Source organism: Sesamum indicum, linkage group LG10 (genome assembly GCF_000512975.1).
Source record: "Sesamum indicum cultivar Zhongzhi No. 13 linkage group LG10, S_indicum_v1.0, whole genome shotgun sequence".
In the NCBI taxonomy this organism is placed as follows: domain Eukaryota; kingdom Viridiplantae; phylum Streptophyta; class Magnoliopsida; order Lamiales; family Pedaliaceae; genus Sesamum; species Sesamum indicum.
The window spans coordinates 4,170,359-4,185,010 of record NC_026154.1 but is presented as its reverse complement, the minus strand read 5'-3'; the positions used below and the strand labels follow the sequence as shown (position 1 = coordinate 4,185,010).

Sequence of the window (14,652 nt, the reverse complement as noted above, 5' to 3'; positions counted from 1 at the left end):
TAGGTGAGAGCAGGTAAGAACACAGAAGTTTGAAGGATTTTTCAAATACCCGTTACAAAATATCCATTCCAAATCGTGTTTTTGTTTGTAGTGCCACATTCACAATCACACAAGTTTCTCCCAATAAGACAAAGTCGACGATGCAGATTCATGAGTTATAAAGCTGGATCAGGATCCACAGTTCAAGAACATACCGTAAAAGAGTTATTTGATTTGGCAAAGTTGAGTTATGAAAAGCATAGAGATTTTCACCAGAGAGAAGCCAAGCAAACCATCGAATGGACCTTTGCCTGTGATGTACTCACAAAGGAGGCTATGTACTCTTCTAAATATGTGTAGCATAGGACAAGAATGTTGGATTTCAAACAATCACAACTATTCATGTATTGCAGATTTTATATATAAATTATCATATAGTTTTTCTTATTAATAAGGTACTTTAAGTTATCGTGCTCTATTTGAGTATCATGTAATAGTCCAAGACTTATACTTTTTAGACTAGAGTTGTATTACTTCTGAAAGTCATTTTGCACACTCCTCATCATCATTTTTCGAAGTCGTAAACGTTCTATTTGTTGGATGTAGCTCAAATAGGGTGAGCCATGTACGTCTTATGCTATTAATTTTCTAATTTTTATGTTTAAGATGGATGCGAATTCATAGATTTATTTAACATTCTTTTAAATGAATAAAAAATACATAACAATTGAAACATCTGATACTTTCCCCATAGACTGATTGTAGTCCATGTGCCTCACACTTGAGTGCATTTTGGCATCCACATCTTATTCTTTGGGGGGGGGGGCAAGAAAGCATTTGAGTTACTTATATAATATAGATTGAAGGATCAATGTGGATCGTGGTACTGATCATTATTAAAACCCGAGCATAAATTTTTTTAATAAATTGATTATAATTATATTATGCAATAATCAATAATTAATATAAAAAAAATATATATAATTACAATTAGTATTATAGTTAACCAATTATTAATTTGATATGGATACATTAATAGAATAGGGGTGTCAATGGATAGGGTGAGACCCTACTCAGACTCATACTCAAACCCAATAAATATTACTAAACCTAGGTCCAAATCCAAATCCATTAAAGAATATAAATTATATTTGAATTGGGTCTATACCCATCAATAAATTTGTATGAAAGAGGAGAAAAGAATTAGTACCTAGGATTAGAATTTAAATTAAATCTGAAAGGGATTTCTTGAACTTGTGTTATGAGTAGCCGATTCTTTTGCTTTAACTTAAATTAAAAGTGAGAATCAAGAAAGTGTGAAATATGGGAGAAAGAATCTAAAACTTCCAATTTACAAGAAAAGATAAGAGGAGAAAAGAATTTGTACCATGCGTAGAATTTGTGTCAAGTAGGGATAGAAGTTGGTATGCGCATATATAAAATGAAGGCAGTTGGTGAATTAAAGAGATCAATAACATCCATTCACTTTGCAATTAGCCACTACTGATCCAACACATTTATCCAGAAAATCACCCAAATACAAAGTAAAATGGTTGATTCTATTGCAACAATTGCTCTTGAAACACTTCGGGACTTATTGATTGAGGAAGCAAAGTTTCTATTGAGTGTGGGCGGTGAGGTTGAGGAAGTCCGTAGGCAGCTCAACATCATGCACTGTTTCTTGAAGGATGCTGATAGGAGGCAAGATCGGTACAATTCACAGACAGTCTAGAATTGGATCGCTGAACTTCGCGATTTGTCCATTCAAGCTGCGAATGTGCTAGAAAGATATGTCATTGAAGTGGTGTCCAGAAGAAAAGGAAAAGGCCTTAAAAAGGTTCTCAAAAGATTCACTTGTATATTGAGCGAGTGGTCAAGAATGCACCAAATCGGAGAAGACATTAAAGATATCAAGTCTCGTATGTCCGACCTCACCAAATAGTCGGAGTCTATGAGTGTAGGAGACAACTCATCAAGATTGGTAGATGATACCGATAGGTCAAGAAGAACGTATGGGCATGAGGTTGAAAAATATTTTGTAGGAATGAAGGAGGATATTAAACATTTAGAATCAATTCTGACAACTGATGACAAATCAAATGGAGTGATTTCCATATGTGGCATGGGAGGATTGGGAAAGACCACTCTTGCTACTAAAATTTACAATGGGGAGGCCGTGCAGCGGTGCTTCAAATATCGTGCTTGGGTTTGTGTAAGTCAGCAATTTCAACCCAAAACTATTTTCCAACGACTGTTAAAGCAACTTCTTCAGAATGAAAGTGAAGAGCAAGATGAAGATACATTGGTCAGAAAGTTGTACCAAGTACAAAGAGATAGAAAATGTCTCCTAGTTTTGGATGACGTTTGGGAAGTTGATCACTGGAATTGCTTAAGGCGTGCCTTTCCCATTGGAGAGGTAGATAGCAAAGTTTTGCTCACAACAAGAAATCAAAACATTGCTTCCAGAGGATACGTCCACAATCTCAAGTGTTTGGATGAAGATGAAGGATGGGAGCTCCTTCAAAAGATAGCATTCCCAAACAACTATTCACAAGGTTAGTTTGTAAAATTTCTTGTTTTATTTTATTGATTTTGAATCTTCTTTCTCTAGTTAGTGACAAAAGAAAAAAGAGTAATGATACTAAAGATATCATTAATAGTATATATTTAGCGAAAAAGATTATTTTGTTAAGTCTAATGTTTTTTTATAGTTTTCATGATGACAAGATTGTTTGAATTTTCTTATGTAAATTTCAAGTTGATCTATATGTATAAAATGCTATTGAATAGCAATTTAAAATTTATTTCTTGATACAAAATTTGTTTAAAACGTAAAAGGAATCAAACATTTAGAAACTCATACAAAGAAATGGATTCAGCAATATAAAGTTATGCTTTCAGATTTTATTTCTATTTGTTATTTGTTGAAAGTATAGGGCGAAATTCTCTTGTTTTGATTTGTTTTAATTACTATACATATTTATAAGAAATTCAAATTTTATAATATTTTGAATTAACTGACATTCATTGATTATGTATTCAGAGATACCTACTACTGAAATAAAGTTGTTGGAAGAATATGGAAGGAAAATAGTAAAAAAATGTGGTTATTTACCATTACCCATTTCAGTTGTTGGAGGAACTCTTCGTCATGAAAAGGCATCAATAGAATGGAAAAATGTGTGTAGAAATCTTGATTCGTACCTTCAACATGGGAGAGGTTTGGAGAATGACAAAGGAGTAAATCAAATACTAGATTTGAGTTACAATGTGCTCCCTTACAATCTGAAACCATGTTTTTTTATTTGGCTTGTTTTAAAGAAGATGAAGAAATAGATATAGAAAAACTATATTTACTATGGATGGCTGAAGGAATGATTTGTTCCGAAGATAAGGGAAGAGGAGAAAGTTTGAGAGATGTGGCAGAACGGTATTTATTCGAGCTAGCAAATAGGTGTATGGTTGAAGTGGAAATAGACGAGTTGCCGCTATATAATAGGTTTAAGTCATGCCGGCTTCATGATATGATACGAGATCTGTGTTTGTCAAAAGGAAAAAAAGAAGGATTTCTGGAGGTTATAGATAAAAAGATGGGAGGAGAAGAGTCTGAGAATGACAAAGGAGTAAATCAAATACTAGATTTGAGTTACAATGTGCTCCCTTACAATCTGAAACCATGTGTTTTGTATTTGGCTTGCTTTAAAGAGGATGAAGAAATAGATATAGAAAAACTATATTTACTATGGATGGCTGAAGGAATGATTTGTTCCGAAGATAAGGGAAGAGGAGAAAGTTTGAGAGATGTGGCAGAACGGTATTTATTCGAGCTAGCAAATAGGTGTATGGTTGAAGTGGAAATAGACGAGTTGCCGGTATATAATAGGTTTAAGTCATGCCGGCTTCATGATATGATACGAGATCTGTGTTTGTCAAAAGGAAAAAAAGAAGGATTTCTGGAGGTTATAGATAAAAAGATGGGAGGAGAAGAGTCTTCAATTTGTAAAACAAATAGATTGGCTATCCATATGGAGGGAGTGGATAACGATCTTAGTTACAGGATTGGGGAAAATAAGAACATAAGATCTTTTCTATTCCTCAAAATAGGCTGGCGAGATACATTATGGTATAATTACATTATGTTTGGGATTTTCAAATCTCTCAAAGTCTTAGTATTGGAAGGTTATACATTTGAGAATCGGAAATTGCCCAAAGGAATCGAAAAATTGAAGCTGTTGAAGCTATTGAGTCTCGAAAATAGTCGTGTGGAAGAATTGCCATCATCTATATGCAAGCTACCTTGTTTGCAGACATTGAATGTGAAAGATACAGATAGATTACCTAATTGCATATACAAAATGAGGCGCTTAAGGCATCTACTTTTGGGATATCTTAGTAAGAGCGTTGGAGGTGAAAAATTGAAATTGGAAGGGTTGAATGAGTTGGAGATGATAACTGGGTTCAACACTTTGGTTGACATCACTCATCTTCTTAAATTGCCGAAGCTCCGAGTATTGGAAAGAAGAATTTATGATGAAAAAAGTTTGTCAATGATTGTTGATCACATCTTAAATCATCAAGAACAATTTCGCGATGTACGACTTGAAATTGTCATGAATCTTAATATGGATTCGGAAGATGGCTCAACTCTTCTCAAAAGGTTGGTGATGTGTCACTCACTACATTACTTAAGTATTGAAAATTGGCTAGTGCGCAAATTACCGACTTATGAAGTTCAAGTGTATCAAAATGTGATAGAATTGAAACTTGGGGATTCAGGGATTGAGGAAGATCCAATGCTAACACTAGGGAAGCTTCCCATGTTGCGATCGCTGGAATTGAATTTTGATGCATATGTGGGCAGAGAGATGGTTTGTGAGGCAACTGGATTTCCTCAACTCAGAGCGCTTTTGTTGTATCGTTTGCGGAATTTAGTGGAGTGGAGAGTGGAGAAAGGAGCAATGCCGAATCTCTCTTCTCTAATTATTGAAGGATGCAGTAAATTGAAGATGATTCCAGATGGATTGGAATTCATTAATACTCTAAAAACACTGAGTATAACTATGCCAAAAGAGTTCGTCAAGAGGGTAAGAGTGGTGGATGGTGAAGAAGGAGAAGATTATCACAAAATCAAACATATTCCAGATATTTCCATTTATACCGATTAATACCAATTATAGGTCTCACTTATTTATAACTACAATTGATGAATGTATAATTAACTAGCATGTGTTCCGTGTAATGTAATGTAATGTACGAATTTAATTAAATTAATTAATTAAAATCACAATTCGTAACTTTTTTTTTTGATCCGATTATTTCATAACTTTTATAATTTTGTGAAAGTCAATGGAAATATTAAATGTTGTACATTAGTAATGCAAATAAATTTTGTTCTTTAAGTTACAATACATCGATATAAACAAAAAGTTCATAATAATAACAATATATTTAAATAGGTTTGACATAATTACAAATACACACATCATTGTTTGAAAAATTACCATGCAACCTTTGATTCTAATATTGGTCTAATAATTAGCCCAATCCATTTATTTTTGTGGTAAATTGACCAAAATTCTCTTGTGGATTTTGAATTATGATTTAGTTATTTTAAAAAAAAAATTAAAAAAAATTTTATGGACTAAGTTGATAATTTTTCATCCACTATGTCTGTTTTTTTTTTTCCATTATTTAATTTTTTTAGAAAAAAAAGATAAAAATACATCAATGGCAGAGCTTGGCTTTCATAGGGGCAATTTTGCATTTTTTTAAGAAAATTAAATATGGCCAGTCTGTGTTATGAGGCATGAGTGCAATTATCTTGTGCGAATAATGAAAATTCTCGACTCTTATAAACTTATCTATATGAAATACGACAAAAAAAGTTTAAGTTAGTTTTTTAATCTTAGGAGTTAAAAATAAGTTTAAAAAATTAAATCATTATAATGTTTATTTAATATTAACACCTCCAGTTTTGATGGAATTACATTTTAACTATATATCATTTGGTGGATTTCAAATATATATCAAATTTATATTAAGAGGTTTTCTAGTTAAAATGTGTATTCTATCAACTTTTTGTTCCAATAAATGTGGAAATTGAGAGAGTACAAAGTTGAGAATAAGAAATAATTGAAAAAATTGACCCACAAAAAATAGTGAGATACCAAAATAGTGCTCTTAATTAGTAATAAAGTATAGATTGTTAAGGTTTAACTTTTAGACTTATCTTTAATTTTTGAAATAAAAAATTACTGACTTGAATTTTTTATATAACTTTTCGTAATAGGTAAATTCATAAAATTTGGATTTTTTTATTGCAATAAAAAAAGAGAAAACAAATTAGACTGTTTTTTTTTTTAAGTTAAACAATATATTATTATTATGTTCACAAGAGTGCAAATTTTTTGTTATTCATAAAAGATAATTTTAATATATCAACATAAAGAATATAGGTACGTCTTTTTTCCTTTGAAAAAAGGAGGAATTTGACAATGTCATAAATTTAAGGGACTAAAGTGGTAAAATTAAACTTAAATGGACTATTTTACCCTCTAAAAAAGTCAAAATTCAGCCACGTATTCAACAAAAAATAGCTTGAGGGACCAAACTGAGACAAAAAATGTAAATATTTTTGAAATTTTCGTAATTTTTTATATTTTTTAAAATTTTTTGTATTTCTAAAATTTTTCTGTAAATTTCTGAAAATATTTTCTGAAAATACTTTTTCAAATTTTCTGTATATTTTTGGTATTTTAATTTTTTTTGTAAATTTTTGGTATTTTAAAAAACATCTGTATGAATTTTCAGAAAAAAATTTCTGAAATAATTTTTCAAAAAATTTCGAAAATATTCTCAAAAAATATTTTCGAAAAATATTTTTTCAAATTTTGAAATTTTCTGTAAATTTATACAATTTATGTAATTTATGTGCAATTTATGCAATTTATGTGTAATTTATGCAGTACATGTGTAACTTATGCAATTTATAAATTTTATGTGTAATTTCTACAATTTCTGTGTAATTTATGCAATTTATAATTTGTATGTGTAAATTATGAAATGCATGTGTAATTTATAATTTTAATGTGTAGTTTATGCAATTTCGTAAATTTATGCAATTTATGTGTAATTTACACAAATTTCTGGAATTTATGCTATTTAGGCAATTTAATAAAATTTTACATAATAATCACATTAATAAAGAATTTTGAAACAATTAATGCAATACCAACAATAATACATTAATAAATATAAATAATCATAAATTACATAATAATCATAAAAAAAATAAATTACAACAATATTCCCAGTACATACTAACATTGTTACATAATAATGTACATAATCATAAAATTTTCTCAATATTAATAGTTTTTTTCATAATCACAAAAATTAAAATAAATTACAATAAATATTCCCATAATATTTTTACATAATAATGTAAATAATAAAAAACTTAATTTAGGCCAAATCTTTCCCAATATTAATATTTTTATATAATAATGTAAATACTCAAAAAATTAATTTAGACCAATTTTCCAATATTAATATTTTTACATATTAATCAAAAAAAATAAATAAATTAGAACAATATTCCCAATACATATTTACATAATAATCTAAATAATAAAAATATTAATTTATTCATAATTTTGTATTTTTTTATTGCAATAAAAAAAGAGAAAATAGAGTAGACTGTTTTTTTTTTAAGTTAAACAATATATTATTATTATGTTCACAAGAGTGCAAATTTTTTGTTATTCATAAAAGATAATTTTAATATATCAATATAAAAAATATAAATACGCTTTTTTTTTCCTTTGAAAAAAGGAGGAATTTGACAATGTTATAAATTTAAGCAACTAAAATGGTAAAATCAAATTTAAATGGACTATTTTACCCTCAAAAAAGTCAAAATTCAGCCACATATTCAACAAAAAGTAGCTTGAGGGACCAGACTGAGAGAAAAATTGTAAATATTTTTGAAATTTTCATAATTTTTGATATTTTTTAAAATTTTTCTGTAAATTTTTTGTATTTCTAAAATTTTTCTGTAAATTTCTGAAATTACTTTTTCAAAATTTTCTAATTTTCTGTATATTTTTGGTATTTTAATTTTTTTTTGTAAATTTTTGGTATTTTAAAAAAAAATCTGTATGAATTTTCAGAAAAAAATTCTGAAATAATTTTTCAAAAAATTTCGAAAATATTTTCGAAAAATATTTTTTCAAAATTTCTAATTTTCTGTAAATTTATACAATTTATGTAATTTATGTGCAATTTATGTGTAATTTATGCAGTACATGTGTAACTTATGCAATTTATAGTTTTTATGTGTAATTTTAGCAATATATGTGTAATTTATGCAATTTATAATTTGTATGTGTAATTTATGAAATACATGTGTAATTTATGTAATTTATAATTTTTATGTGTAGTTTATGCAATTTATGTGTAATTTACACAAATTTCTGGAATTTATGTAATTTAATAAAATTTTACACAATAATCACATTAATAAAGAATTTTGAAACAATTAATGCAATATCAACAATATTACATTAATAAATATAAATAATTATAAATTACATAATAATCATAAAAAAATAAATTACAACAATATTCCCAGTACATACTAACATTGTTACATAATAATGTACATAATCATAAAATTTATTAAAATGTATAAATTTATTTATTTGTTCAAAATTATTAAATATATTAATAATTTATAAAAAATTATAACATTAAAAAATTAGGAACGGGTTTAGTAATGCTAGAGAAAATATTAAAAGTTTTAGCAAAACTCGTTCCAGAATCCGTTACAAAGACTGTCCCAAAAAAGTGTTCCTAAACTAGACGAATTGTTCCAAATTAATATATAATTGTTCCAAATAGAATTACTAATCATTATCTAATATGTGTTCCAACATGAACTGTTCCTAATTCTATTCCTAAAATAATAGTACAAGTGTGTTACAAATTCAATAACTCGTTGCAAAAAAATATTTCAAAGACCGTTCCTAAATTCATCCCAATTAGAAAAAAAAAAAACAGTTTCAAAATAAAATTATGATTATAAATATCGTTCCAAAATTTCACCTAAAAAATATAAGTAACCATTAGAAAGACTATCCCCAACCATTCCAATTCTTAAATTAAAATTTTTTGGGCTAAATCGATATTAGGAACGATTTTCAACGACCGATACAATTACCATCCCAAGTTGCAACTGTTTTTCATAAACAGTTCCTATATTTTTGTAACGCCAACTGCAGGGATGGATTTCCATCCATTCCAAACTCCGGTCCAAATAGGTTTTGTGATCTTGAAATCGTCCAAAGTTAAACATTCCAAAATCTACCCAAATCCTGCCTTTTTTTGTAGTGTTACCATCAAGTTGAGTCAAAAGTTTGGCGTGTCAACAACAATAAAACCTAAGTAGAGACTAAGGAGTACAACTTACAAACAATAAAAATTTCCAAGATATGCAATGCAATGGAGGCCACCTCCCAAACACAGTTAAGTAGCAAAATAAACATGACCCCGTTATACACCAAACAAACAAGCATAGTGGAGGATAGAACAGTCAGCCCATGGATCCTCATTAGCACCTACAGGTATGGTTAGCATTGACAGTTCAATACAGCTAAGGAAAAATAAAGCATAATTGGGAGTGCAACTCCCTCACATTTTTGCATAGTTCTGATGTTGGGGAAGCCATAAGAGTCAAGTTTGGTGATCCCTATAATCTTGCGTTGCATGTGATCGTTAGTTAGTAGAGCTTAACACAGGCTTGGTTAGCAAGCAGGTCTGCTGCTTGGTTGACTTCTCTATAGATATGAGATTTCTTGATCTCATATTTGAATACAAGATTTCTCATAAAAAAAAATATATTTTTAACTATATACATTCAAAGTAAATGTATAAAATATTAGTACAATATTATACCAATAAATAATAGTATTTATGTTAGAAATAAACGTGAAAAAATATTTGAAATTTGAAAGAAAGAAATTGAAGGAAAAAAGTCCTTTTACAGTAAAAAAAGATCAATTTTGTGCCTAGATTTTATTCCATATGAAGACTGATTAAATAATGTGGAGCAATTTACTCTATATAGTAAGTTTAAATGAAAATAAAAATGTGAATAATAAATTATAATAAAAATTAAAGATATAACTTCTATTAGACAAACAATTATTTAGGTCCAACTTCCAATCAACCTTTGACGTGTTGCTTTGATTTCAGACTTATTTTCTATAAAAACCCCGAGGACATAGGGCGATCCCACCGACCTCTTCATGTATACAGTTATTATAACAAATAAAAGTATAGTCATGTTTATTGCGGAGTAGCACAAAATTATTGAACTAAAAATATTACCTTCGGTTGTAATCAGGTTTATTGTAATTATTATTTTTAAGAATAATAACAATGTTATTACAACTATAGTTGCCATAAATATATTAAAAATAATAAAAGAAGTACTCGACTTGGTTCATGAATTTCTAACATTTATAATCTGATTCGAGCTCGACTCGTGAAGGAGCTCAAGTTAAAAAAAATTAGCTGAAAGATTTTAAAGCTCGATTACTCTACATTCCTAGATCAGAACTAAATTAATGCTTAAATAACATTTAATTGATAATGAAATTATATATACGATTCGACAGTGTATACATATCTAAGAGTTCGAATATAGTTAAAATTAACATATAAACTATATAAATGGTCGAAAGTTAATTGTATTACATGGTCATTGAAATACGTGAGGAGAGGGTGTTTACGAAAGAATAACGTTAAATATTCATGTTAGGAAATTTAGTTTTATTTTTGGGAATTGATTCTTAAAAAAACCAAAAATATATTATAAACTCATTACAATTTACATAGTTCAACTAAAATTTTAAATCACTAAATTTGAATATATTTCTAAGAAATGGACATAATAAAATGTTATTTCCTCTACTATTTGTAATTTTGGAGTCTCCAATTTGATTAAATTCCATATCGGACTTTATTATATTTTATTTTTCCAGATACTTACTATACAATGTATTTCCATTTTAGAGAAAGGAAACCTAAAAATCACACATACACGCACACACCCACAGAGATACACACAAAATTAAAGTGTATAAAGACAGAAGTGGTTCAATGCTTTAACTCAAACAGCAACCAAAGGAGAATCAAAGGAGGCGTTCTTATTTGTATTTGTATTTGTGTTCGAACACACACACACACACACACACACACACTGAAATTAAGGCTGAAAGAAAATGAGACCAGGAGAGACTTCCAATGGCAAGAAACCAAATCATGACCAATCCATTGTTTCTAAAATCGCCCTCTCCATCAAATCTCAGGTACATTTCTCCTTTCATTTCCCTTTCCTTTTTTTTTTTTAATTGTTACTTATATATATATATATATATTCTCCTTTTTGTGTATGGTTAGATTAGTTTGATTTGATGTTAATCCTTTTGAAAATTTTATACCAAGCAACGATTTTTATGTGATTTTTTTTTTTTTTTACATTTGTTTATGGATTTTAAAAATTTATAACCAAGAACTAGTGATTCGGCATGTTTTTCGACTCGGTTCTTTTTGTAATTCTTGATCTACTCGAAATCAAGAATCTTTTCCGTTGATAATCCCAAGAACCAAGATTGATAAACATTGCAATAATAGTAGTATTATATAATAATAGTAATAACAACAACAACAACAATAATAATAAGAAAAAAGTATTATTTTAGTCCGTCAAGTATGCCTAATTTTAATTTTAGCCCGATAACTATGTCTATTTTTGTTTAGATCCAGTAACTTACGAAATTGCTTACTTTTAGTCATCTGACAGATTTTCGAATAATTTTACACCTATGAGTGCATATGGAGTAAAACTGTCTTTCAAAGTTATATAGGGGTAAACTTGTCCGAACTGGGCCCATTGGGCTCCACTTCGGCTTTGCATTCTTTTGAGTTTTGAAAATCTCTTTTTTTTTTTTGGACAACTTAGGCCTCTTTAGGCCAGTGTATTTTTATAGGCATCATTCTACTCCTCAATCTAATAGATGGAAACTTCAAAACTTATTAGAATAGCCATCTCAGAGGCAAGAGACTAGCTTGAAGAGGGAGCCACTTTTTTTCTTATAGAAAAATATTAGTGGCATAAACATGCTTAGAGAAAGAAGAGCTTACTTCATGCTATATGGAGCAGGAATCTTTTGAACCAGCCCATTAGGAGTAGAGCTTATCTATCTATGGAGGAAGGCTCGTGTGCCTTCATTGATTAAGGCTTAATGGTTGTCTACTCAAGTGTAGGGCTTTATTTTTCTAAAAGAAAATGTTCATAATAGAGATATATCTATTATGACCAGAAGTTGTGTGCTTGCACGGAGCAAAATATGTGTGCCTCATCAAAAGAGGATAATTTGGGGGTGCCTACTCAAAGAAAGACTTAAGGGCCTTACTAGAGGAGCGATAAGGTGTCTGGTCAGAGCAAGGTTTATATGCCTTCACATAGGAGTGTTCAAGTGCATGCACAAAACTTACAAGCATCGCTAGAGAAGGACCTAGATTTACCTCCTTATATAATCTAAAATACACCAATCTACCACCCTATTTTTTATTTTTTTTTATAAAGGACTAATTTACTCATTTATAATATCACAGGGTGTGAATTGCTATTCACCCATGAATTATATATTTGAAGTTTAGATCAATAATTAATAATAATAGATATATGTATTTAGAATATCTCACAATAATATGAATGTAGTTGATTAATTCTTGATGCAAGTTATCTTTGAACTACTTAATTTTTATGTCATTGCAGGATGGGGACGAGGTCTACTACCGGTTTCCGCGCGATAAGAGACTACAACACTTATTTACATCTTACTGTAAGCAGAAGAAATTAAACTACGACGCAATAGCATTTGTGTACGATGGCCAACGCGTCAAAGCTTCAAAAACTCCCCTCGAGGTAACATCTTTATTTCCGTCTTCGATGCTAGAATTTAATGTTAAATGTGATTCTGTAACGATATGCACAAATTGTTGCACAAATAGAAAATATGCAATTTACCTCCGTGATATGAGAAATGAAAAAAAAAAAACTGTTGTGAATAAAATAGCAAATTATCCCCTGTGTTTTGAAAAATGAAACCAATTACCCCCCCCCCCCCCCCATAGTGCAATTTGCAAGTTAGTTAATTTGCAATTTTTTTTCATAGAAAATATTTGTTCATTTCATATATCGAATGGGGTAAACTGCATTTAACCCCTTTTTTACCGTATAAGTAAAATATTTGTTCCTAGCATTATAAGATCAAAGAAAACAATGATGAAATCTGCCGAAAAATAACATTATGATAGCGAAAATGTAATTGTTCTCTTGCATTTGCATTAGTTTGCGTTGATGTGTTATCATACGCAAGTAGAGTTTAGTTTTGAAGATCTAATGCATAGTAACGTTTTTGTGCATATGATGCATGGCTGATTTTCGGACCAAAAGGTCCCATGTGCATCATAAGTTTTGTACATCGCTTGCTTTTGCTAACGTAAACATGTAATAACTATGAAAATTTTTTATTTGTATTTCTACTTTTGACTTTATACATAGATGGAAATGGAGGACGGAGATTCTATAGATGCCATGATGCATCAGGACGGAGGTGGCTACGCACTCGTGATGACTTGATCAAGAGTGAAGAAAGCCAACACAACGATCAACCAAATAGACATTTATGTTGTTGGTTTGCTTTATGTAGTTTGTTTATTAGACTAAATGCTACAACGTGCGGGAGTTTGTCTATTTGGATGAGTACTAAAGGTATATGATAACAATGATTTTTCTCACTATTTTAAGTTGAGGATATGGATGAATTAACTATCTTTGATTTGCTTTTTTTTTTTAGTTATTTTTCATAATGTTGATAAAATTTTATTGAAAAATGTCGCGTGCAAATTATGTGCATGGCAAGAGTAACTAGGAAAAATTTTCAGACACAAATGTCCGTAATGTGCTTCGTTTTTTTTTCTTAAATTATTGTCCTTCGTTGCTAGAATAAATTTTAAGTGGACCAAAAGTGTTACCTTCCATTCTTATAGAACGAAAATTACAATTTTTTCAAAAAAAAAAAGTTGAATTCATTGAACTATTAATCTGTATTAATGTTGTAACAAGCTGTCAATAGCTTTTAAATTATGCGAGTTAGTCGTAGTGGCATGTCATTCTTGCGTGCATATAAAAATAACTTTTCATATTTTAAAATATATTATATATAATTAAGAACAAAATATATAAACCAACAAATCACATTTCAAAAAAAATAAAATAAAAATAAATTTAAGGTATTATCGATACAATAAAAAAAGTTAGTGTAGTAGTATTAAAATGATGCGTAATAACTTTTGTAAACAAAAAAAGAGGAGTAATCACTTTTGTCGATAGATGCCCTGATGCATCAGGATGGAGGTGGCTACATACTCGTATTGACTTGATCAAGCACAAAGAATAATGCAATGATTGATCAAATAGACCGTATAGACATTTATGGCGTTGGTTTATATCTACTTTGTTTATAAGATCTAAATAATACAATATGTGCAAGTTTGTTTATTTAGTTACACTATCCTAAGAGAGTATTTAGACGAGTGAAC

The 14,652-nt window shown here is 29.3% G+C and overlaps 2 protein-coding genes across 2 annotated transcripts; both read left to right on the top strand.

Annotated features, from left to right (window-relative positions):
• LOC105172064 (putative disease resistance protein At1g59780) lies at nt 1,488-5,178 on the top strand. The gene is made up of 4 exons (XM_020697240.1): nt 1,488-1,705; nt 1,922-2,534; nt 3,023-3,199; nt 3,352-5,178. The coding sequence occupies exons 1-4, from the start codon at nt 1,529-1,531 to the stop codon at nt 5,142-5,144; spliced, it is 2,760 nt and encodes a 919-aa protein (XP_020552899.1). The 5' UTR covers nt 1,488-1,528; the 3' UTR covers nt 5,145-5,178.
• Nucleotides 11,183-13,869, top strand: LOC105171895 (small ubiquitin-related modifier 1-like). Its single transcript, XM_011093151.2, has 3 exons — nt 11,183-11,351; nt 12,824-12,973; nt 13,613-13,869. The coding sequence occupies exons 1-3, from the start codon at nt 11,265-11,267 to the stop codon at nt 13,688-13,690; spliced, it is 315 nt and encodes a 104-aa protein (XP_011091453.1). The 5' UTR covers nt 11,183-11,264; the 3' UTR covers nt 13,691-13,869.

Bases quoted from the DNA above. Each gene is read 5' to 3' on its own strand.
- LOC105172064 (XM_020697240.1), top strand. From the start codon at position 1,529: ATGGTTGATTCTATTGCAACAATTGCTCTTGAAACACTTCGGGACTTA. The intron at 1,706-1,921 runs GTCTAGAATTGG...CTCACCAAATAG, and splicing joins ATCGGTACAATTCACAGACA to TCGGAGTCTATGAGTGTAGG. The intron at 3,200-3,351 runs GTTTGGAGAATG...GGATGGCTGAAG, and splicing joins GTACCTTCAACATGGGAGAG to GAATGATTTGTTCCGAAGAT.
- LOC105171895 (XM_011093151.2), top strand. From the start codon at position 11,265: ATGAGACCAGGAGAGACTTCCAATGGCAAGAAACCAAATCATGACCAA. The intron at 11,352-12,823 runs GTACATTTCTCC...ATGTCATTGCAG, and splicing joins CCCTCTCCATCAAATCTCAG to GATGGGGACGAGGTCTACTA. The intron at 12,974-13,612 runs GTAACATCTTTA...CTTTATACATAG, and splicing joins CTTCAAAAACTCCCCTCGAG to ATGGAAATGGAGGACGGAGA.